General features: G+C 37.2%; 1 protein-coding gene across 2 annotated transcripts in view; it reads left to right on the top strand.

Moving 5' to 3' along the window:
• The window catches only part of RAD54B (RAD54 homolog B), a 61,291-nt gene extending 39,497 nt beyond the window's left edge, over nucleotides 1-21,794 (top strand). The window contains exons 5-15 of one of the 2 annotated variants that reach the window (XM_031591003.2): nucleotides 1,277-1,564; nucleotides 4,465-4,627; nucleotides 5,307-5,532; nucleotides 9,855-10,062; nucleotides 10,616-10,755; nucleotides 11,316-11,606; nucleotides 12,893-13,068; nucleotides 15,276-15,537; nucleotides 16,792-16,858; nucleotides 18,014-18,214; nucleotides 20,928-21,794. In XM_031591003.2, the coding sequence (XP_031446863.2) occupies nucleotides 1,277-1,564; nucleotides 4,465-4,627; nucleotides 5,307-5,532; nucleotides 9,855-10,062; nucleotides 10,616-10,755; nucleotides 11,316-11,606; nucleotides 12,893-13,068; nucleotides 15,276-15,537; nucleotides 16,792-16,858; nucleotides 18,014-18,214; nucleotides 20,928-21,148 (2,243 nt within the window). In that variant the 3' untranslated portion in view covers nucleotides 21,149-21,794. The remainder of the gene's footprint in view (nucleotides 1-1,276; nucleotides 1,565-4,464; nucleotides 4,628-5,306; nucleotides 5,533-9,854; nucleotides 10,063-10,615; nucleotides 10,756-11,315; nucleotides 11,607-12,892; nucleotides 13,069-15,275; nucleotides 15,538-16,791; nucleotides 16,859-18,013; nucleotides 18,215-20,927) is intronic. The other variant, XM_031591002.2, reaches the window with a different exon arrangement.
• The last annotated feature ends 4,137 nt before the right edge of the window (nucleotides 21,795-25,931 follow it).

Here is a 25,931-nt window from a genome sequence, read left to right as displayed (position 1 = left end):
AGACGAATAACAGCAACATTTTCCAGCCAAAGTCAACTGTGTAGCAATTTTTAATCTTGCAGTTTTAGCAGCAGCTGCTGCTGTAAGACACAGTTTGGGTTGTTATCAGAGTTAAAAATAAGACTTGCAAACTGTAGGCTGCAGTCAATTTGAGGTAGTATTTTTTACTGAAAGAAAAGCAAGAATTAGCATTGCTAACTAAGCCAAACATATTTAGTAAGGAATTTGGATTGGACAGTGTTGGTACAAAATATAATTTGATTAATTTTGGGGCTGACTTCACTCCTCTGCTCTTTTAATTGCAACCATGACATTGTGAGCTATGTTAGGACCATGCAGTTTTAAATCAGTGACTTAGAAGTTAATTCAAATTCAGCCACAGCGAAGCGAGATATGTACAGACTTGCTTGGGTTTGAAAAAGGCAGAGAGAAAGAGCAATGCCTGGAATGCATCGGCCACCACCCTGTTGTTGTGTCTTCTTGAATTAGCAGAAAACACAATAGGACACAACACAAATATTCTGATTCCCAATGCTAAAGTTTTTTTAATGTTTATTTGTGACAGGGAGCACAGCGGTACCAATGTCACTGGTGCTGATCTGCTTTCCACGTTCATGGATTCTAAGAAAAACTTCTTAAATTCACCAATTTAAGCAGTGTAATTTTTAAATTTCTTCAATTATTCTACAGGCACTCTGAGTGAGGGGTATTGGTGTTTATGTTTACCTCCAAAATTGCATTTAACACTAGCAGTTTTACAGTGAATGTGAATGAGCATCCAGAATTACTATTTTAAAATGGAAAAAAAAGAGTAAAAGGAAGCTTTTGGTTTATTTTTTACTTAGGCATACCAGGGCAGGATTTAAGAAGGAATATGGAAACCTAAAAACAGCATTGGCTTAGCTTGTTTTTGAAGCTAGACAGCAGAACTTCTTGCTCTTCTTCTCTGCAGGTGTCCTAAATTCTTAATAGTATATTACTAAGAATCTAGGAAGCCCTCTCTTTTAATTTGCTGTGTGTTATGGAAAAAATTATTTCAGGCAGCTGCATAAACATTTGAGCTTTGTGGATTCACTTTTTGTCTTTCTTAAGTTCACATCTACCTTTAATGCCCATCCTGACTCAGAAATAAGCTTTTCAGACTGGAATTCAAATGATCTTGCACGAAGATAGACCTGTTGACAGTTTTATTTATCCTTAATGCAGATAAGTACTGATGTTAAGGAAGTAGTATTTGCTGTGTTGTCCTAATTCCTAAATTTTGATCTTTTTTTAGGTACTGGGTATAAATCTAAAGAGTTAGACAGTCTTGAGGAAGGTCAAACACTGATGATTGGAGGAAAAGAAATTGAAGTGATGGGTGTAATTTCAGCAGATGACTTCAGCAGTGGCAGGTGTTTTCAGACTGGAATAGCGACTCACGACACAGTCCCAACTGCTTTACCTCAAACTACCATGAAACAATTCTGTAAGCCAATCAAAAGTGCCTGCCAACCCAGTACTAAAGAGAATATTCTCCTCAATTCTCAGAGCCGCAAACCTCGTCACAATCCAAATGATGCAAGTAAGGTTCAAAGTTTTAAGCTTATTTAAGTAGCCTTTGGCTCTCAGGAAAGTTGAGTGTGTAACCAAAATTTTCAAATTCCTTAATGTATTACTGAAGTATTTCTGAAATACAGTAGTGGTTTTTCTGTCAACAGAACATTAGGATTTTATCATATGTTTCTAACAAGTAGAATGCTCTGCAGTGCATCACTTTTGCTCACAGATGTTACAGATGGCTGTGGAAGCAAGTGGTTTCTGAGTGGTTTCTTCTGTAGAAGTGATTTCTGAGAGTTCTGCCAAGAAAAATGTGTACGTTGTTCAGAGAAACAATCTGACATACACTAGAAGTTCTAGATGAGTTCCAAAGCATCTTCCCAGTAGGGTCAGTAATAGAGCAGATAATAGAGCCAAGAGCAGATAACTGCTCCTGATGGTGCTTGATCCTTAACAGCCAGTGAGTGTAACTTTACTGAACCAAACTCGACCAGACATGTTTTGGAATAAAAGTTTTGTTATGTCATGCTAGAACTGCCCTGTACTGAAGAGTCATGAGAGTTCTTAAATTACATAGGTTACTCTGAAAGTAATGCCTCCTATTTATTTCCGTGGAAACTACAAGAGATACAAAGAACATAACACTATTAGACAGAGTAAATTATGAGCTACAGAATACTGTTTTTCAGTGGAGTCACCACCATTAGCCATGCATTTTTGCCAGCAATGAGTCATAGCCTGCGTGCCACACTCGTAAATATCTGTATGGCTGTCCAGAACATGACTTGTCTCTCACATTGCTGTTGTCACTGTTCAAATGTACCACTCGCCACCTCACTGTGCTAACACCCACTCCACAACATCTCCACAAACTTCAACAAGTGTCAGTGAAGGTCTGTGAGTGCAATTTTTTCCGCATGGAGGAATTCAGGTGCACATCTTTGCTTCATACGCACTTCAGTGTCAGTTGCTGTTTTATCAGACTGCCCCTTTGCTGCCATCTGTTGCATGGTAACAAGATGTAGTGGAATATTGGTGCTGCCATACCACAAACATCTGCTTCTGACATCGTGAGGCAACATAATAAAATAGGAGGCATTACTTTCAGAGCAGGCCTTGTATGTTCTGCTGATGGCTTTATCTTTCAGATGAAAGAGAAAGATGATTTCAAAGAAATATTATTTAAAAAAGAGTTGTTCTATATTCTTACTATAGTTTTACCTCTATCCAGCTTTTTACCTCGAATCTTGACAAAACTGCTAGTTAACAACTGTGTAAATAAACAATGATATCTTGATTATACAGTAATTGGTGATATCATTGGCACTTGGGTAAGAGCAAACTCATTAGCACTGTCTTCTAGTTTGAATTCATCTTGGTTATGTTGGGTCTAATGAGGCATCTTCCTGCATTTTCATGACAATTCTGCATTAGCTTTCTAACCTAAAATCTAGCAAAGAGCTGACATATTCTGTATTCAAATGAACTTCTTTGTTGTTTATCCACTACTCCATCAAAAACTAAGTTTTATTCTGGTACTTTGCTTTCTGTTACTTCTGGTGAATTTGAACACCTCCTTTGAGATTTCCCCATATTGCCTGATACAGAGAACTCTCAAGACATCAGTAGGTTGGACTCTCACATGTTAGTGATGCTCAACCTTGGAGAATCATATCATTTATGTAATGCCTTGGTGCATAATCTCTTTCAGAAGTACTGGAGGTATTTTCCTAGACTAGGACTTTGTGATGGGAACACTCAGAAGTTTTCATGTTGATGTCAATGAAAATACTTGATTAAAAAGCAACTTCCTCAAAATAGAATGCTGTTTGTCTATGTGCTCAACAGAACAGACTACACTGACAAAGACATAAAATCATGTCTTTCATGTATGATTTCTAAGATTTAGTCCATAACTCATCTAAATCTTGTTTCTTTCCCATCTTTGAGGCAGCAAAATTTTGACAGATATTTTCATCACCTTGGACTTTTATATATATCCAGATGCAATTTGATGTAATCCATCAGAACTCTGCCTTTTGTCAGTAGGAAACAAAATCCCTCTGAGTGATTCAAGTCTTCAACAGATCTATTCCCATGAATAAATTATCAATATAGTTCTTCTCTGACAACATAAAAATATTAGAAGCTGTAAATTGCTTTCTCATTCTATCTTCTGACGATACAACTTCTCAGTGAGGTTTTGTAGCATCAATATCAGCAACTGTGTATGGACATCATCTAGCAAAGTAATGCCATCAGAGTCTGTAAACAAATTATGGCAAGCAAAACTGTTATTCAGATGTAGCCAAAGGATATAGCTTCATGCTCTGTTTGCCTCTGTATGACTTCAAACCTGTCAACTTCTTGTGTTTATGCACTGTGGCAGCCTTTGTCAGCTCACTCTCATTCTTCCCCTCTATTTTGGCAAATCGTCTTATCTCTCTCTGTTTCTCAGACAAAATAGTCTTTTTGGGCTACAGAAATCTGGGCTACAAGAATATCCCCTTGAAATGTTAAGTCTAGTTTTTCTGTGGGTCATTGTTTTCTTAAATTTTCCTTTTAGAAGCCCTTTAGACGTTCTTCTGATTTAACTCTGTGTATTCAAAGTCCTCATGCTGCATTTATTAGGTAGGCAGTTTCATCTCCTGAAACAATGCTCAGAGTGCTCTCTTTGTCACCATTACATTACAGAAAAGTGCAAACTATTTTGGACACCTCTGTAACAGGATTTTTATTTTGGAGGCTATGGATACTTTGTATACTTTGATGGTAAATGCATTTTCTGTCTGAAAAAGGTCAATATGTTAACCAGTAATTGTTTCATTCATCACATTGATTTTTTGCTGTTTAGAGGAATAATATCATTTGCTAACAGTCTAAGAGAAGTTTAGTGCAATATTTGCGTATTTTTTGTACTTCAAGATTCTCTAGTTATGCCAAGACCAAATGCAAGTCATCAGTGCACGTTCAACAAGGCTGGTTTACCCGTGGTGGATGTAGTGGTGGATCCTTACATTGCAAATAATCTCCGACCACATCAGAGAGAAGGAATTGTATTTCTATATGAATGTGTAATGGGAATGAGGTAAGAACGTAATTATCCTTTTGGTTTCAGTGCCTATAATATTTTCATGTTCCATCTTAACAATTAGACAGTTCGAAGGGGAGCATTTGAAAAGTTGATCAGTTAATTAATATTAATTATCTTTCTTCAGTAAAGGTTGCACAGGTTTTTTTCTGACCTCTGTGTAGCATTGTGTTTGCTGTGACTTTGCCAGATGTGATGAGATGCTAGTACAGCAAAGGGCCTGTCAGTTCTGTTGAAAATACCACGTCTTCTAAACACATCTGACTCATGCTAAATCATACCACTGTCTGGGGTTTATAATTCATTTAATTTATAATTGTATAATCTATAGTTTAGTCCTTTGGAAAAGAGAAGCTGAAGAAGGTATGTACAGTGAAAGTAAAAGAAGGTATATACAAGTGTTAAAAGGATTACGTGTTATGTTATATCTTAAATTCTAAAAGGAGATTTAAACTATTTGGTTTTGGAGGGCTGGTGCATTAATCTAGAAAATGAGGAATTTCGCTCTAGGGACTTCTGGTCCTTACTGACTATAATAACCATATAACCATATAGTAAGTATAAGTAAATTCTTTATAGTGAACGAAATGCCCATGAGAAATAATTCCCTAAACCGGTTGTGAGTAATTACAGATGCGTCTTTTAAAATGTTACCGTAGCTTCTTATGTCTTACAGAGTTAGTGGCAGATTTGGAGCTATTCTTGCTGATGAAATGGGCTTAGGAAAAACATTGCAGTGCATTTCACTTGTCTGGACTCTTCTGCGTCAAGGGGTCTATGGATGTAAACCTGTACTGAAGCGAGCACTAATTGTCACCCCTGGGAGTCTGGTAAAAAACTGGAAAAAAGAATTTCAGAAATGGTTGGGAAGTGAAAGGATCAAAGTCTTTACAGTTGATCAGGTAAGATTTATTTCCTAGAAGGGATTAGGTCCTATCTGGCTCAGAATATAGGACTTGTGTGTTTTTTTTTTTTTCTTCTTTTTTTTAAGCATATACCTGAACTAGTAATTCACTATTAAAATTTATTTGGAATACTTCATTCCTCCTTCAGAGACATAGGTGCATTTAGCTGTCAGCAGCTGAAGATTGCCTGCCTATGTAGTGTAAGTCTCATGGTTCACCTTTGCAGATGTAAAAGGAGACATTCTCTTCCTTGTCTCTCTAGTTTAAGGAAGAACTTTCTGTTGTACCTTGAAGTGCACACCTTCCTTGCTTTATATAACACAGCTTCTAACTTGACTGACTTGTACTGTGTTTCTCTGGTAGTTTACTGAAGACTTTCTAATCTTTATTTCAGCTATCTGTTTCTGGTTATCTCAGTAAGTTATTCCTCTTACTGACACTGGTAAGAGTTAGGTTTCTGTAAGGATGATTTAGTCTCCTGTAGTAAAGCCAGCAAAAGCAGGAAGGTGATCGTCCCCCTATACTCAGCTCTGGTGAGGCTGCAACTAAAGCACTGTGTTCAGCTTTGGGCCCTTCACCACAAGAAAGGCATTGATGACCTGGAACATCCCAAGAAAGGCCATGAAGCTGTGAGGCGTCTGGAGCACAAGTCTGATGGGGAGCAGCTAAGGGAGATGGGATTGGTCAGTCTGAAGAAGAGGAGACTCAGGGGAGACCTTATTGCACCTTATTGAAGTTATGGTGAGGTGGGGATCAGCCTCTTATCTCAGCTAACAGAGGTAGGATGAGAGGTCATGGCCTCAGGTTGTGCCAGGGGAGGTTCAGGTTGGATATTAGGAAGAATTTCTTCTCAGAAAGAGTAGTGATACATTGGAACAAGGTGCCTGGGGAGGTGGTGGAGTCTCCATTCCTGGAGGTGTTTAAGGAAAGGGTAGATGTAGTACTTCAGGACATGGTTCTGTGGACAGTATTGGTGGTATGTGGTATGTCTGCACTGGATGATCTAGAGGTCTTTTCCAATGATTCTATGATTTTACGATTTTTCCTCGGTCCTTCTTGATTAAATTGTACCAGTGGGAGGAAGTGGAGACACTTTACATTCTATATGAAAGAATGAATATTTCAGACGAAATGGAAGTGTTCGAACTATTTATGAAACTCTTTTGTAGAATGTACACTTTATAAAAGTAATTATTTGAGTTCCATTCTTATTATTGTCAAAATCCTGAAATTATTGAACCTACTCATCTTCCACTGAGGCCAATCCACATCCACTTCAGTAAGAAGTGCTCTTTGCATCACTTGTTTTTCTCAGTAACTTGTTTCAAGATGTGGAAATGAAGCAAACTGACTTGTCAGGAACTGTAATGTAATATAGGTGAGATAGAGAAATACAGAATTTTCTAAGGAAAGTGGATAGAAGACAAAATATAATAGGATAACATTATTACCTGAAAAGGTGATTAAAAATAATTGAATGTTTTCTTTCATTTTTTTTTAAATAATGTTGGGAGGAAAGAAATCTGGATTTGCTGACAGTTACTGTGACCCAAAATGACAGTAGCTTTTATCCGACTTTTAATTTAAATAACTTTAATATTCTTACTCATTTCATTGGAGCTGTTTGGATTGAGGACACTCTGCAGCTTTTAAGACTGTTGTTCCCAAGTAGCAGTGAATACATTGTCATGCAAAAGCAAGATGCAGTATGACTTGCCTGGAGTATAATGAGGTATTTTAAAATAATTTACTGTCTATCTTCTACAGAAAACCAGCAATTATCATACTGTTATTTCTTCAGTATAACTTAAAAGGAAGAGCTTGTCTCAGTGTTGTTTTTTTTTCCATTCTTGCCTACAAGGAATACATTCAAAGAAATGGAAGACTTTTAAAATGCATTAGGCATGTTTTCTTCATTTTCACACTGAAGGACTGAAGACTGATCCTAACCCCTCAGTGGTAAATTCTTTAAAAAAACAGGACATCATCTGCTTTTGAAGTGTGGTTACAGTTTACTTCTGTTGAAATGCAGATGCCGGATAGAAGGCATTGCTTTTAAAATGAAGGCTTCCCCCCAAAGGTTGCATTTAGGTCTTATTAATCCACATGATCAGCATTTGAGATGTGATTGAGAGAATAACTCCATGATCTGTTTGCAGAGTATCACTTCTACGGTGATTGTTTAGGTTCATAAGTGAAAATTTTGGAGAATGAATCAATTCAAAGTTTACACTGCTTCATGATTCGGCATTTTTTAATTTACACTTCACTGGATTGGACAAGTGCAAGGCAGGGTCTGTTTGGAGAGTAAGTCTGGGACATTATAGAGCCCTAATACTGGCTGACAATTGCTCCATGTGTAGCTCCAGGCTCCTCTCTTAAACCTGTCGAGTCACTTTGGGTAATTGTGAAAATGGAGGCTATAATACATCCATATCTTGGAACTAGTTGAGAGGATAAATTAATTATTTGAAATTGGCTTGTAAAATTATTTTAAGTTTTAGTCCGTCTTTCTCTGCTGTATATAATAACAGCTGCAGGCAGTTCTCAGTGCCCATAGGCTCAGCTCATACCCAGAAAGAGTGAGAAAGCAAAAGATTCCCTGACCCTGCTCATCTTCTGGTGCTTTCCAAGAAAAGACGAGAGAGGCATTGCTTCTGTCATGAGGACTGCACTGTGGAGCCCAACTTTGGGGTGGGGACAACACTGGATGATGCCTACAGGGGCTCTTCTGTTCCTATGCTGGGAATGGAGGACAAGGGAAATTCTCGTATTTCAAAACTGGCAGTAAAAATACTGGCTGGAAAGCTAGCACCTACCTCCAGTCTTGCAGAATTGGAATCAGTAGGAATGCTGTGGCTCAGTTAAAAACCTTGAGGAAATCTGTCCACACCCTTGTTACCTGCTCTGCACTGTTTCACGCTTCCTCCATTGCGTGCAGGGCCTCTCCATGAGCATGCTGTGGGGATTCACCTCCCACAAGGTACTCTGGGGGGTTAACTTGCCAGATTCGGCCCATAGATTCATCTGAATCAACAAACAGGAGGCTCTAAAGGCTCTGATAACTAAGTGGTACTGTTCTTTGAGTGTATTTACGCTGTCTGGCCCCAGACTTAGTTGTTTATGTTTGATCACTGATCTTGTTTGGAAATAACACTACCTTTTGAAGCTCTAGCTTGATTTGCTTTAAAGATCAAAGAGATTCTTCAGCTTGTCAGCTGGGACCATTGCATGTATAGGCAATGAACACTGTTAGGACACAGGAAGGAGTGTGCAGGGCCTTTGTATCTTGAACTCAGCAGAGAGACAAGGGATGGGCCACAGAAGAATTTTCCACTTTTATGTGTGATTACCAGACAGGTGCGCAATTCTATTATTGCATTCACAGGTCTGTAAATAAATGTAGACACTTTTAGGAACCTTTTTTTGGAAGAAGCTCCCTTTCACATTACAGTGCTTTATTAACTTAATATGTTTCTTTTTGAAGTCAGTTCTGTCTCCGAGGTCTAGAACTGTACAGATTCAATTCTGGTCAGACTTGAAAGCTCTAACCTGGATAAACAGTTTTCCTCTTTGCCACATTTGGTTCTGGTTGTTTTATTTAAGAGTTTAGGAAAAGAAGTCTGAATGTCCTTTGAAAAAAAAAGGGATTTGAAGGACACGTAAGGGTGAGTGGCTCAGAGATGCTTTCTGACCAGTAACGTGCTGTTCAGAGATGAATTGCATATATTTACCAATGAATAGTCATGTTTTCTAGGGTTAGTTATAGGCTTAATTTTCTGAGTCCAACACTGTGCTTTCCTTTTGACCAACCCATCAATGTTAAAGGCTTTTAACAAAGTGAATATCATGTTCAATTCAAAATTAAAAGAGGAATTTTAATTTGGCAGAGTGTGGTAACTTTCTGCTGGACGCTGCAGCTTAGGATCCCATAGAGGATGTGTAGGCAGCCAATTGCCTGTTTGTTATCTCGATTGTAGTTGTTTAGTTTACCTAAATACCAGGACAGGGAAGTTATTCCAGGGAGTCTGTAACATTTTCTCACCTTGATGATAATGTGTCTCAGAGGATCTCAAGGTCTAAAAGAGTAATGAATTGTCTGTTAATGGGGTGATAAAGCTAAAAAAAAATAATTGCCATATCAGATCCCTTCTTTGCTTTGCAAATTAAGACACAATCAAGAATCCAGCTCTTGAAGGAGATAGTCAATATTTTGTGTCATTCTGGGAAAGATTCTGCAGCCACCAGATTTGTAAGTAATATGATGGGTGATTTTGAAAAACGCAGTTGTATGTTATATTTTTTTTTTATCCCTGTAGGACCATAAAGTAGAAGAATTCATCAGTTCTCCACTTTATTCAGTTATGATAATCAGCTATGAGATGCTACTACGATCTCTGGATCAAATTCAGGCTATAGAATTTAACCTCCTGATTTGTGATGAAGGACATCGTCTGAAAAATAGCTCTATTAAGACAACTACAGCCCTCACTAGTTTGCCTTGTGAGAGGAGAATTATCCTTACTGGTTAGTATTTATACTTTAATATAAATGTTAATGTTTAGCTATGCTGAAAGTGCCAGATTAGCATAAAGGAAAAAGGATATTGTAAATATGACAGAAACACAACATAAACTTTTGCAATAGGTATTAAATGCACAAATATTGGATCTTTTAAAAACAGATTTTTAAAAAGAAAAAAAAGAGTGACAAGCAAAATTTGTGTAACTTAAGGGATGTGTAAGGAGCTGTGGAACTTCTGTTAGGGAATCAGGACTCCATTTTTATACACTCATTATTTTCCTTTGCAGCTATTTAACAAAATAACTTCTAGAATCTATCCTTTGTCAAACCAACTAGATATGCAGTTATTCAGTTAGGAAGATGGTAGTTTATTAATCAGAGTGGAGTTCTAGATTAATTCAATATTCTGAGTAATTCCAATTGAAATAAAATAACTTATTAAGAGTCATTATGAATTTTAAACTCTGCATTCAACAATTGTACCTCTGTCAGTTTCAAGAATTATTTGTTATGAATACATTATTATAGATACAGAATTATTTTTCTCTCTTTCCAGGTACACCAATCCAAAATGACTTACAAGAATTTTATGCATTAATAGAATTTGTAAATCCAGGAGTACTTGGTTCTTTATCCACATACAGAAAGATATATGAGGAGCCCATCGTCAGATCCAGAGAACCTTCAGCAACAAAGGTATGTTATTTAAAAAAAAAAAGCAATTATAGAAGGAAGTTAGTAGAGAAGAATGTGAAATTTGCTTTCTGTGGAATAGATGGACTTCAGGACTATTAATGGGAGCAACAGCTTTTCAGCTTCTTATTTGAATAAACTTGGTTGTTTTCCAAAGGCAGGTGAGGAATACATGCATATTGAGATTATGGCTGCTCTTTATCAGGCATCCAGCATTTTGAATTTCCAAAACTGCCATGTAAATTACCATATGAGGATACTGTGTTATCTCTTAATTTCTCACAATACTGTATTATTTTATTACATCAATCAAGAAATTTATGGAATATAATTTGAACCTTGTGTATCTTTGCAGACATTATCTTCATTTGTTTAAGACTTTAGAAACCAAACTAGAATTAAGCTAATGCAGTGGTACTAATTATGGAATGGATCATTATGTTCTCATGCTGGAAGTGATATTGTGCATTTCAAATATTCACTAACTACCTAATGAAAATAATATAGAAAATTATTTTGATGAAATGCAAGATGAGCATTAATTTTGTGCTTCATTCTTTTAGGAAGAAAAGGATTTAGGAGAAAAAAGAGCAGCAGAACTCACACGCCTCACTGGACTCTTTGTTCTTAGGAGAACACAGGAGGTTATAAACAAATTTCTTCCACCGAAAAAGGAGAACATTATCTTCTGCCAACCAACAGCACTACAGCTTGAGTTGTATCGAAAACTGCTCAGTTCTCATGTTATTACCTCCTGTCTACAAGGCAGGCTAGAAAATAGTCCTCACCTAATATGTATAGGAGCTTTGAAAAAACTTTGCAATCATCCATGTCTTCTGCTTAAAGCTGTAAAGGTATCTATCTGCATGGGGGTGGGTGCCTGCAAGTAGTCATTTCAGCTGACAGAGGTCACTAGAAATATGTGTTGGTCAATGTGCATGTCAATTAAGGTCATTTCCATGCTGTTTTCACATCTGATTTGCTTTAGGAGATTGGCTTTCAAAAATGTAAATGTTAGGGAATCTGAATGTAGGTATGTCTCCACCTTCATAGCACCTTATTTTCTTGTTCTTCCTTACCTTCATGTATTTTCCCTCCCAGTGTGGTCCCTGAATATTTGTAAAAATACATTCAAATGTGGGCTTTCCAAAGAGTACTCTGCTAGAGATTATTCTGTATACTCTGTCTGCTGGTTCCCATGAAACTCTCTTTGATACAGTCTTGAGTTTAGTGATATTGACAGCTGCAGGCTTGACACATCACTGGTACAAGCTGCCTCTCTTTTTCCTGGAATCCCGTCACCCTCTACACCTTGTTAGTTTCTCATAAATGTTCTCATTCCTACAGGTAACTTGTATGATAGAACTTAGTATTACTAACTTATTTCAATAATAGTCCAAGTGCGAGTAAGGTGAGTGTAAATGTAAATAAATGTTTGTTAAAAAATGTTCTTTGTGAATTTGCAGGACTGTTCACAGCAGACATCTCTGTAAACTGCAACTCTGACAAATAAAGTGAATTGCCTTCACTTCATTTTATAACCATTTGAATTTTTCATAAATGAAGGCATAACCCTTTGGAAATTATCTGCATTGAAAGGACTGTATGTGCAGGTCATTTATTACTGTTGTGGGGTTTGGTTAGACTGGCTTTTTCCTCCCCAGGAAACATCAGTTTGCAAGTTACAGCACGTTATTATTTGCCAGCTTTTTTTCCTTTTTTTTTTTTTCACTTCCCTTGCAATAAAGGAAACCTAATGACATCTTGATTTTTTTTCCCTAATTTTTAAGTTGTGGCTTTGCTGTGGATGTGTATCTGTGTAGTTGTTGAAGTAGAGAAATAGAAGTAAATTTCTTTTTTCACTTTCTAGTATTTCATGTTGCTGTCTACCCAGCTGTAAACAAAATCTTGGATTAGAGGATGTAAATCACAGTAAATGCTCTCACTGTTTTAAAACTGTGTCAATACAGTACTGGAAGCTTACTGTGCTCATGTGATACACTACTTTGTGATAGCTTTTGATACCTCTTTTTGTAATGATAATATAGCAAATTTTTAGAAATAAGACAACGCAAAAAAAAAAAAAAAGGTCAAATATTTTAGTGGGGATGTGAAGCTTGAATCCTTTTATTTTTAATAGGAAAAATCCTGTGATCCGAAAAGCGATGAGCATGTTGAGTCCAGTCTCTACGAAGGTCTAACAGATGTCTTTCCACAAGATTATACTTCTGACATTTTCTCTGAAACCGATTCAGGAAAATTGCAGGTGCTGGTGAAGTTGTTAGCAGCAATCCGAGAGCTCAGCTCTTCTGAAAGGCAAGTGTGAAAGAAAGGTAAAAGGCAAATGATAGGAGTGACCTGCTACGTATTGTTTTGCTTTTCAGTTGTGTAATAGGGACATACTATTCAAAATAAAGCCTTTGCAGCTGTTTGCAGAGGTACCAGACATATTTATGCTTTGTACTCCTGGCTCTTCTTCATTAATTCTTAACCTAGGATTTGTAGTTGACACAATTTTCAAAGTTGCTCTTCTATGATTTCCGAATAAAGATACTTGTATTTTTCATATTGAGTTCCTACAACTAAGGTAGAGTTAGCTACAGCCCCTGTACTATGACATATTATCTTTATCTACAAAGAGTTCCCAATGCTTTGTATCTTATTAAGGCAATTATTTAATGTATTCAATATTTTAAATTTCACAAAAATATTTTTAATGACCGGATTATGAGTTTCTTTCCTTTTTAATCATGTTTAGCTGCTCAGTGCTTGCTGCCTTTTCCATCCAGGGCTAGAAGACTCATCAGGTGAAGTTGCATTGCAACTGCTTATTTGCCCTGTCGTGAATGTCACTGACACACAGGAAAACCTTTGTTTATGATAGTGTAATGGGCTACACATTGTTGAATATAACTGTGAAATTGCTGATTCATGGAAAACTCAACACAACCTTGTGTCTCATGATAACTTTTTAATGTACTCATGCCTTGAAGCTCAGCTCTTCCAAAAGTAGTTCCTTTTACCTTTTATTTTAATTGGTGCTTAAATAAGACATTCTGTAATTCAGTAGTGAGAAGTTACAGCCAATCTCTTGACACTGATGTAATGGAATTTGTTTCTTCCTGATGCTCTCTTTTTACAAACCAGAAATCGGAGCCTATCGTGGGAGTTTATATGCCTTGCATACATTGAAACCAATGACAGCTAAATATCAAAACATAATAGCCTTTTTTCCTTTAAGTCAAAAGAATTAAGGTATCAAGAAAAAAGCATCTTTCCCTGTGTCAGTGCTGTGGGAGCTGATGAGTTACAGCTAATTTTGAGGCATTCTTTTCCAACTTTTTTTTTTGCTTTAATACAGTACTGTTCATGTTTCTCTTCCTACTGTTTCCCAGCTCTCTCTATCATCACTAAATAGCTTTTTTGCAATATACAGATTCAATTCCAGTGCTCCTTTGAAGTTTATATTCTGCTTTTGAGTGAAAAGGTGTGAATTTAAGGTTGATCAACAAAAAAACCTATCTTGCAAAATCTTTACAAATGTGTTTTAGATATAATTTGGTTGTAGAGGCAACTACAATAATAATAAAACTTTGTAACAATTTAAAAATGTTAATGTACCAGATATTCCCCAAAACTGCTTTTATAGTTCTTCAGTACTTGTTTTTAATTAAAAAAAAAAAAAAATTAAATTCCATTTTTGATGAAATTTTGTACATTTGCTTTAGACTTCTTGCAGAAAAAAAATATCCTAACTGTGGTTATTGTCTTATTTATGGCTTAAATTAAAAAGATATTTGTCCTCACAGTAGTATCAGTACTTCGTAGAACAGAAATACTAAATTTTTAGATCTTTTAGATTTTTAGGTTTTTTTTACTTACTCAAAAACTAAGAGAAATAATGTTGACCTAGGATGTGTTGTTAGGGTTAGTCAATCAAGAGACTGAGTTATTTAAAAAAAAAATGAAACTGTATTGTTTGTGATATCTTTCATCATGCTTCATTCCATTTATTTTCAGTGAAACAATGTAGGAAGGAGTAATTGCTTTGTTATTTGGCTTTCATGATCTTGTTTATCAGAAATTTTCTCAGTTGTCTATAGAAGTTCTCATTAGCTTTTTCCATAAGTAGAGTTATCTACATTTATTAGTTGCTACAGCGTCCTCTGCAAATGCTGCCTTAAGAGCAGCTATTCTGTGTAAATGTAGATTTTTTAAAAAATTCTGTGTTTGGTTCTGGATCCCTGTAATCTATACATTAAGTCAAGTTCTCTTGTGAAGGAAAACATTGATTATTTAACATCTGAATGTTTGATGGTAAGACATAATGTGTCCAAATATAGTGTGTGCTTCAAATTATCTTGAGTTCTATTTCTTAGCAAATATGAGTAACCTCAACTTGATGTTTAATTTTTGCTAGATTTGTCATTTCATTTTTTTAATTGCTTTCAGTTATTTGTTATTGTACTTTAACCTTACCTGCCTCTAACATTTTGAGATAACTTGATTTCGTTGTTTGACAGGGTTGTACTGGTATCCAATTACACTCAGACACTGAACATACTACAGGAGACATGTAAACGTTATGGATATTCTTATACTAGACTTGATGGAAATACTCCCGTCTCCCAGAGGCAACAGATTGTTGATAGTTTTAATTGTAAATTCAGTCCAGCTTTCATCTTTTTGCTGAGTTCAAAAGCTGGTGGAGTGGGACTGAATCTGGTTGGAGCTTCTCACTTGGTCCTTTATGATATTGACTGGAATCCAGCTACGGATATTCAGGTCTGATATAATTGTGTACTGTGGGTTGTGATGGGTATCAAATGAGCTCCTGGCTGATTTTGAGATGCCTGACTTAACATGTCTTATTGCTACCCAGCTATCACCCTGTGCCTGGACAAATACAATAACAGAGGAAACCTCTGAAAAGAAGAAAAATTTATCTGTTCTTAATGTGTATATTTGTATCATTAGAACTTCCTGTGCATGAAGAGTATAGTCTGGTTTCTTTAGAGGTGCGAGTCATGTATCCCTTTTTTTTCCTGCCTACTTTTTAACTGGAAAGCTGTTGTGTTCTATAAAGAAAAGAAAACTATGATTAGAATATATAGGATGTGTTACTGTTGATTTGCTATATGTAAGAAAAGGGAGAGATTCCAATCAGAATTAAGGGAATGAAGTAAACACGTGTCAATGATATTAAAAGAAAGCAAAGCCAGTGCCATGCTATGCTTGTAACAGTGCCCTTGGTTGTAAGGGATTATTTAATTGGCATAAGAGTGTTCATTTAAAATAGTCCTTAATAATAACAATTAAAAATATATATTTTTATGAATTAAGTAAGGAATGTCTCTCTGTAGAGGAATACTAAATACTGATACATGAAATAACCTCTGATTCTTGGCCCTGATCCTGTTCCAAGAGTGAATTAGTACCCCCATGTGGTCACTTGTTTTGTTGCTCTAAACACTGTCTGCTATATCAGCCAAAATTACTACAGTTTGCCAAAAACTGCAAACCATGTTGTGGGTACATGTACCTAATATGTAATGTAACCCTTACATTTTTTACTAAAATTATATAATGGTACTCAGTTACTTTTTTTGTTTAAGAATTACATGTGAAACACTGATCCTACAATTCTAAAAGGAATGGCAATGCCATTCCTTTTAAGATGTGTTGTGGCACAAAAAAAAAAAAAAATTGGAGATGTATTATTGAAATAATCAACTGTTGCTAATGCTTAGAAAAGAGATATGAAGAAAGGACTGCTGACAGAAAGGAAATTAAACCTCTGCTTTCCTACTGTAATATACACAAAAAAAGAGGAGAACAGATGGACAAAGCAAGTTACGTTTTCAAAATAATTTACAGTTAATACCGGCAGACTTTTATAAAAACAGTCAATGACAGCTATTATTTCTTTCTGCGTGAGCTAGCAGAACCAGTAATTTGATCAGCAGAGGATACAAGTTTTAGCAGAAATTTTGTCCTAGAATAGGCTTTTAATACTCTTTATCTTTTCCCTTTCTCCAGGCAATGGCCAGAGTGTGGAGAGATGGTCAGAAACATACTGTACATATCTACAGACTTCTAACCACAGGTCAGAGATTGTGCTCTAACATATTCTGTAGAAATTTTGGCAGTAGAAGAAAGAGAGGGACTTTTTGGAAATAAATCATTCTTGAAAGATATATTTAATTTGTTCTGAATTCAGTTAAAATAGATCCATCTCCTTGATTCTCCTTGCATTTTCTGTGCTCTTTTTTTTATATCTGAAAATAGTGGTTCAGCATTTCCCATGAATATTGATCATAGAACCACAGAGTCATAGAATTGCTCATACTGGAAAAGACCATAAAGATAATAGAGTCCAACCATGACCTAACCATACTACCCTAACTCTAACAACCCTCCGCTAAATCATGTCCCTGGACACCACATCCAAACGGTTTCTAATCACATCCAGGGATGGTGACTTAACCACCTCCCTAGGGAGCCTGTTCCAGTGCTTAACAGCCCTTTCTGTAAACAAGTTTTTCCCAATACCTAACCTAAACCTCCCCTGGCACAACTTGAGGCCATTTCCCCTCATCTTGTCACCTGTCACCAGTGAGAAGAGACCAACCTCACTCTCGCTGTAAGCACCTTTCAGGTGTTTGAAGAGAGCAATAACGTCTCTCCTCAGCCTCCTCTTCCCCAAACTAAACAGCCCCAGTTCTTTCAATCTATCCTCGTAGGGCATATTGTCCAAGCTCTTCAAAAGTCTTGTTGCCCTTCTTTGGACCTGCTCCAGCACCTCAATGTCCTTTCTGTACTGAGGTGCCCAAAACTGAACACAGTACTCGAGGTGAGGCAGGATTGCTGAGTGCTGAGTACAGGGGCAGGATTACTTCTCTAGTCCTACTCACCATACCATCTCTGATACAAGCCAGGATGCCATTGGCCTTCTTGACCACCTGGGCACACTGCTGGCTCATATTCAGCTGACTGTCCATCAGTACACCAAGGTCCCTTTCCATCAGGCAGCTTTCCAGCCACTCCTCCCCAAGCCTGTGGGGTTGCCTGGGGTGATGTCACCAAAGTGCAGGACCCAACACTTGGCCCTATTGAAACTCATACAGTTAACCTTGGCCCATTGATCCAGTCTATCCAGGTCCCTCCATAGTGCCTGTTATCAAGAAATGGATTTTACTTTTCTTCTTGACATATACTGCTAAAAAATTATTCCAGTGTATATATTGTTTTTTCAATACAGGCTCAATAGAAGAAAAGATTTATCAAAGACAGATCAGCAAACAGGACCTTTCGGGGGCAGTTGTAGACCTTTCCAAGACATCTGAACATATCCATTTTTCTGTTGAGGAGCTCAGAAATCTCTTTACACTTCATGAGAATTCCAGCTGTGTTACCCATGACTTACTTGAATGTGATTGTATGGGAAACAAAGACCATCAAAGTGAGTTTCTTTTTCATTATCTCTGGCTATTACAGATGAACTGTATCCATTTGGAATATATCGCCTGTCTTTGGAGAAAACTACAAAGCTCAGTAAAACAGAATTGAAGCAGTGAGATTCATTTTGGGACCAGCCAGACATTGCCTGATTTTTCTGATACACAGGAGCCCTTCATAAGATGAAGAGAAGAAATATTAATTCCTTGCAGTAACAACCAATTCATATATTGTGCCTCTTAATTATTTGAATTAGCTATGGCCAGTTTAGGTAGGGATTCATTACAACCAACAAGTGCTGTGTATTTTTTTTCTAAATATTCCAGGACAGTAATGATAGCTTCAGTTTCCAATTTCCTAAAGAAAAAAGTGTCTATTGCCTGGGTACATTTCTTTTCTTGGAGTATGAAATATGTATATACAGTATTCACAAATATCACAGTAAAAAAACCACGAAGGAATGGCTGTGAGTACACATGTTAACACAACTAAGTAAAACACAAGAACACAATTAAGTAGTGCAAACCTGATGACTATTTTGCTTGGTAGTTTTCATGTTTTTGGAAAATAGGCTAGAGCTGTTTCTGTCTATCCAAAACGGGAAGGACTTGGTTAGTGAAAGCACAATGCTGCTGTATCCATGACAATTGGAGTTTCTTCCTTATTTCTGCTCCACACAATGATTTCATAGTCTTTGTATGTTTCTTTATGACTGAAAAAATTAAACCACTTGTCATATGAGTAGGTGATGTTCTGTATTATGCCAGCCTCCATTTAGGTACTGTTAAAGCATCTGTGTAGGAAATGCAGCTGTGGTCTTAAATCTTACTGTTTTTTTTTCACTGTTGTGCAGTGATGCAGGTAGAGCTTCTGTACTTCAGAGACCAAAGAAATTTGATATTTCTTCTGTGATGAACACTAATGCATATAGTTTTAATCAAGATTTTGCAATTGTCTTAACACTCTTGAATGCTTATTTTATTCTTTGAATGCATACTGATTCCAGCATCAGTTTCTTGGGACTCGGGGCATTGAATGTAACCAGGACTCCCGCAAGGGTAATTGTATCTTGGTCCCAGCAAATGGAACATTTATGATGGTAAATCAAGGGAAAACCAGAAAGACATTTTTAAACTTCAATGTTAGAAATGATAGAATGAATTGGGAAAGGTTTGGCTTCCTAAAGAGCAGAGAACAAATTGGCTCATCAGTTTCCTTGTCAAATTGTTATGAGTCATGGTTTTACAAGTCATGGTTGTGAGTCAGAATGCAGCTGCCATTAGTTGATCTCTTTGACATTACTAAGAAGAGAAAGTTGTCAGATACTTCATTGCGGAACCAGCTCCTAGTTCCTGGAAAAAGACATTGTTACATAGAAATTGCTAAGAACTATTACCGATTTGTCGTCTCCATTTCTAGCAAGTATGATTCAAAAGATGAACTAAGTTGGAGCTAAACAATACTATACAGGCTTCACAATGTATGAACTTTTCAGAGTCTTCATTATATCTACCAATGTGACTGTATGGTCTTGACCTGTTGTCAGTTCGTACTGGGGCAATCTTTAGCAAGCCACAGGAGTTTTGAAAGGAAGTAATTAACTATGTGTGAGTTCTGTAGATGGGTTGCCTGCTATTTTGTGTGAGTTCTGTAGATGGGTTGCCTGCTATTTTTCTGACTGTCAGATCAGCTGCGAAGTATAGTACTATTATTTTACTTGATCATGGTTTTATTTATGAAGTTAGGAATGCAAAATCTGTAAGTACTTGAGAAATGCATCTAATCTAATTTTTCTGCTGGACAGAAAAATAATAAATGTCAAGACTAATGCAAATGCGTATCATCAGTCAGAAGGAAAGTCTTGCATATGGGAGTCATTATGGTCTCTCCAAAAGTTTAAAAAACTTGAAAATACTGAGTCATCATGCTGCTTATGTCACTTGCTAAGAAACATATAACTTGGTTGTGAAAGTATTTGATGACATGGTTTAAATCAGTAACAGCAGTGATGCAGTTTTTTCCATCACAACTGATTTCTTTATTTATCACGTGCATCAGGTGAATCATGAAGTCAGCAATACATGACATACCCTGCAATGACCTGCTGTTGCTTGGCACTCTAGAATCCCTAGAATCTCCAGAATTCAAAGTGAATTCTTCTCTTTGTGCTTCACAGGGAATTGTCTTTTTCTTACTGTGATACACAGTATACAATATAGCATTTATTGAGCAACTTGGCATAGTGTGAATGTACAGAGTGCACTAGAGATCTACCTCTAGTGTGCTAAGTTCAGTGAAATAACTGTTCAAACTCTTCTTAGCTGTTTGGAATGACTCTTGTGGGAGGAAATAGAAACTGGCTTGAGTTTTGCTGTAAGATACTTCTATATTCAGAATTACTTAAAGAATGGGAAGAAACCCAAATATTACAGAATTAGGAAGATGGAAGAAAGGAAATTGCCAGATAGGATATTTCCCTTCCTATCTATTTGTGAAAGGATTCATCTTTGAGATAGCATATGGTGATTTTGATAAACTTGATCCATGAGCAAGAAACAGCCTTTCACCTCTTACTATGGATACAAATGTTCGGTTTTCATTGACATAGAAGGATTCTTTACATTGCTCTATTTTCCCATTCATCACCAACTGTCTTATTGACTCACACTGAAATATTCTTAGTTTTCCCTGATTAATTTTCTGCATCCTTTTTTCAGATCCTTCTTCACAAAAGCCTTCAGTGTCTAGATGTTGTCAGCTCAGACAAGACCAGGGGAAGCATAATTTAAAGAAACCTCTCTCCATGTCACAGTTGATGCAATGGAAGCATTTCTCTGGGCAACATCAAGCTCTACCTGATCCTTTTCTTGAAAGGATAAAAGAAAATGTTTCTTTCATTTTCCAGAATGTAACCAATCCAACTTCCCCCACCCAATAAAACTACAGTATCTTTCCCTACCATTCTCATCCTTCTCCTCAGAGTTGTAGTAAATAATTGACATACAAAGTTATTTTTGTCAAATTCTATATTGTGTGGTTTTGATGAGGTTTTTGAGTAAACGTGAGTCCTGGTGCTTAAAAAAAAGTTACAGGTAATATTAAATTAATAATAATTGCAAAAATCAATCCCTATGTGTGTCTGTTTTGTTTTATAGCTTTTTTTTGACTATAATGATTTATTATTTGTAAATCTGGCAACTCTTCAGCCACATTTTATAATATTGTGCAGTGCTATATGCTGTTTACAAAGCTCTGGTTTGATTTTTGTTTTGACAGTGAAAAGTTGTGTGTCTGTATAACTGTGGCTTTATCGCAAGAGGAGTTTTCCCTGGAATTTACAAGTTACTGGAAATAGGAGCAATAGCAACTGAGATCCAAGTTTCTGAGACCAGGGTTTGTTGCTGTGTCAAAATGTTGTGAAATTCACCTGTTGCTTTTACCTGGAAAAATAAACAACTTCATTTCTCAGGCACGTTGAGTACAGCTTATCTAATTTTTAGCTTACTTTGCTTGAGGACTCTTTTTGTCAAACACTGGAGTACTGCAAACTTAGAGAATTTGAGAACATACTTTCACTGTATGTTTTTCTTATGACTATGTTTTCCTTCTTTCTGAAGGCACAAAAGTTTAGAATCGGATTATATCTTATATGTGAAGTACTTCAAAAGACCCAGAGAAACAGAAGATTAGAAAATTTTCAGAAAAACTGCAAACTTAGAGAATTTGAGACTCCATTGTGGTAATCCTGCACTGTGCCACATGTTGTACATACTCTTGATATTTGGTGCCTGTTGTGGTAGTAGTAGGTCATTAAAAAGTCCAACCAATTTTCAGAAAACGGTGCTCTATCTTTCTCTAGAATGTCATGGAATTCACAGTCCAACCTAATCCATCATCATACATTTTCCTGTCATTGTGAGTCTGAGAACTGGAAATCAAATACACTGACTTCTCTCCACCATAGAAGTCTGTTTCAGAGGTTTTTTCTTTTTTTCATTTCCTTTGACTCTGAGAACTGGATGTCAAAAGAAAATAATGAAAAACAAAGTGAGGGCACGTTGGAGAATATAAACAAGTATGAATATTTTTGGCATGCAAATTTTGTTCCTTAATACAGTTAGAATGAAAAACTAAACAGAGTTTAGTTCTGTAACATTTTAGTTTGTCTGTTAAAGAGCTTGTTCCTCACCCTGTGTATGAGGAGAAGATGTTCATGCTTATCCAGGTGCTGTGCTATTTTGTCGGTTTTCTGTTAGATAAAAGACTGATAGCTAACAGATGCCACAGCTTATTTTAATTAGCAAGGCCAAGATTCGCTGTATCTCTGAAACTCAAGACAGACTGTAGCCAATCCATATAGTAATGATTGTTATAATTAACACTTATTTGAGACTGGTTATACTTGATCAGTGTTGCCCATAAGTTCGTCAGTCTGTCTGTTTGAAGGAAGCATGCCAGCTTCCTTCTCTGTTCTCTGCTGATACTGACCTTATATGTGGTTTCATGCATGTGCATGAAAAGGTAGGTTGCTCCCATTGCTGTTTTGTTTATGGGAGTCAGGTCATCTCCACTTAACATGCATGCTGTGGTTTGAAGCATACATGAAGTTGTCAACACTTGAGGAAACCTGGGTGTATAACAGAAGGAAGACCCACACCATGCCGTGTTTCTTTCATTTCTCTGTTTCATTTCTCAAGACCCCAGGGTTTTCTCAGCAAGCCTTCCGACCTCTTGTGTTGAGATCCTGCCCTCCACACAGGACACATGTAGCTGCATGTTGGCAGAACACAGGTCTAGCAGGGAAGTCCTGTTATTATTTAACCTGCAGAGCTGTTTTATTCTGGCAGTTTTTAAATAAATAAATACGAGAAAAGCTGGTGCTAAACCACCATGGAGCTCTCAGGATGCCAGAGGTGATGACTTGGCATGACTGAATTATGAGCACGCTTCTTTTTTGTTGGATAAATCAAAACTACCCAAATTACAGATTGAATATGACATTATACATTATGCAGATTGAAACTGACTCTAAAATTTGTTGTCCTAGAAAATTATGCTTCACACTGGAAGAATAGATTGCAGAAAATATAGGAAGCACGAATACAGAATCTAATTTAGTACGCCATCTGTAATTCTCTCACAGTAGTCTAAAAAAGCCTGTAAAATTAGATTAGCCCATCCTGCTCACATAATCACAGTGAAATGATCATTATTAGCATACAAAGTGCAGCACGTGGCCATGTGACTTTTTTCACCCATAGGTGAAAAATGTTCACTAGGAAAAGGCCCCATAATGAACTTATCATCTGATTTTTGACTGGTAAGTTATATTGAGGATTTCAACTTTTCACAAGGTCGTGTTGCCCCTTCTCTTAACAAACATGAAATTCTAGAGGGTGGGTAAGGTAGCTGGTGGTGAAAGACAAGTTGTCAGTTCCAAGCAGATGGTCCTGGCTTCTGGATTCACTGCCAGCGATGCCCTGGTTGTGCTCTAAGTGTGAGATATTGAGAGTTGCCAAATTAGAGAATACTCCATTTGAATTGAAACGTGTCCTAGGGCACCTATTAACACCTGACTCCAGTAGGCACACCCAGCAGTGCTCACCTTTTCAGGAGAGCAAGTTGTAAAGTTATGACTAATCCTAGAGCAACTTCTGCAGGGCCTTGAGTCACACCAGGCAGGGAGTGCTGCCAGCCAGCCCTCAGGTTCAGCAATCAATATTGTGTTTGTTGCCAATTCCTAGGTAGGTGGAGGGGTTTGGGAGAAATTCAATTACTTATGGTAAAGGGCGTAGTGCCAAAGAAGCAAACGTGCTTCATGTTCTCAGTGGTGATCAACCCAGATTCTAAAGAGCAGAAAGTTGTTTTACTGTTGCTTTTATTGCATCTTTTAAAAACAACAACAAACTGGTTTCATATGATTACTTTTGTTGATTCAGTATTAAGCCATCCTGGCTTGCTTTTTTTTTTATTTTTTAATGATTCAGATTCTGATGTTTGTATGATAACTGCAGCAGAGACATGATGACAAGAGGTTAACATAAGTCCGGTTAAGGGTTTGCCTTTTTTCAGAGATCATGAAGTCCTTCAACTTGTCATCTGTTACAGAAGGGGTGCCAAGTGGTGACGGAGTGATTCTGTAAGGGAATAAATTCATAGGAATTTCTTAAAATGCCAGATATGGAACAGGCTTTGACAACTGCTTCGGGTCATCACCAGGAATTCACAAAGAGAGATTCCAGCTTTGTAGGCAAGTAACACACAGAAGGAAAGTAGCTTTTTCATGTGCTTTCCACTGAATGAAAATTTGACGTTAGCCATGGGTGTTTATGTGTGGCTTAAACAAACAATGTGTCTGTGGCTGGAAGATCTGGGAAGGCTATAAGGAACAATAAGGAAAACCGCTTTTGGCTTTACATCATAACTGAACACTAAGCTAAACTGAAAGCTCTAACAGAGCCTTGTGTGCTATTCCTTTGTACCAAAGCAAGTTTTCCATTTAGAAATGTGGATATAGATACGTGCAGGACTTGCAATGTATGATGCAGTGTTTGCTCTCAGGATAAGAGGTAACACGTCAGCAGAAGCACTACAGAAGCAATAACACTGAATTCCACAGCCAGCTTGGGAGTGTTCTGCAGAAACTCCGCAGCTTCAATGTATTGGATGCTGTTGAATTGCACCCAATTTTCATTAACGTGCTGAAATCTGAGACAATATGAAGGATACACATCCAAGGGTATGTGCAGCCTTCTTCCAGCTTCTTCTCTTCTTTTCTTGCAGCCTTGATGCCAGCCTGAGTTTTTCCTGTGCTCCTTTGTTTGCTTGGTTTGAGTTACACCCACTTGACAACATACATTCCTCATTTTTCTTTCATTCATTTCTCCCAAATAGGAAAGATGTCAGTCACTGTGACAAAAGCCTGTGCCCCTGCAAGCTGGTTTTTCTAGTATTCTCTGTCAGTTAGCTGAAAATCTTTTTTCTCTCTTCATTATGACTGTCTTGGCTCAGGCTTTAGTTTTATAGAGTGTGAGTTATGGCACTTAGCAAGAATCTCCCTTGCAACCCTTGTCAATCCATCCTAATGGATGGAGCTTGCCGAACAGTAAGAGCGCAGCAGCCTGAAATATCCTTCCTCCAACTAGAATCTGTTGCCTTTGATGCGGTTTTAGTCCTGTCCTGGGTTTGAACACCAGGTCTACTCAGCCTCATCAAGTCAGCTGAATTCTGTGTATGTGTCAAGGCTGACCCATAAACCTGACAGACCTGGGATCCGAATTAGGTGCCCAAGGCATTGAGTTAAGTAGATGAGTCTTTGTGGGTCATCCATAGTAACGACATATCTTAAATATGTAATGCACGTGTAAAAGAGGCTGGCAGTACTTTGTAACACTGAAGCTCACCACAATTTTCTGCTATAGAGTGCTTTCCTGCTTCATTAGTTACTTTGAAACTTTTCCTGTTTGAAACATTTCCCCCATTGATTTTCTGCCGCTGATTTATTCTTATGCTGAGCTGAAAGATTCTGCGTATGTGGTTGATGCAGTCCTAAGACCATGGGTAGGAGAAAGCAGTTTGTTTTGTCCATCTCTCACCTTCCTGTTTTGAATTAGGAGTTAAAGAGCAATAGGAGTGGGGAAGACACAACTTCCATAAAAGCATTCAATGTTTTTCACTTTTCCTTTTAGTACCTGCAGAGTTTTATAAATATTTCCAAGGAA

The sequence above is a fragment of the Phasianus colchicus genome, chromosome 3 (genome assembly GCF_987193195.1).
Source record: "Phasianus colchicus chromosome 3, bPhaCol1.hap1.1, whole genome shotgun sequence".
NCBI lineage: Eukaryota > Metazoa > Chordata > Aves > Galliformes > Phasianidae > Phasianus > Phasianus colchicus.
This window is presented reverse-complemented; position numbering and strand designations above follow the sequence as displayed.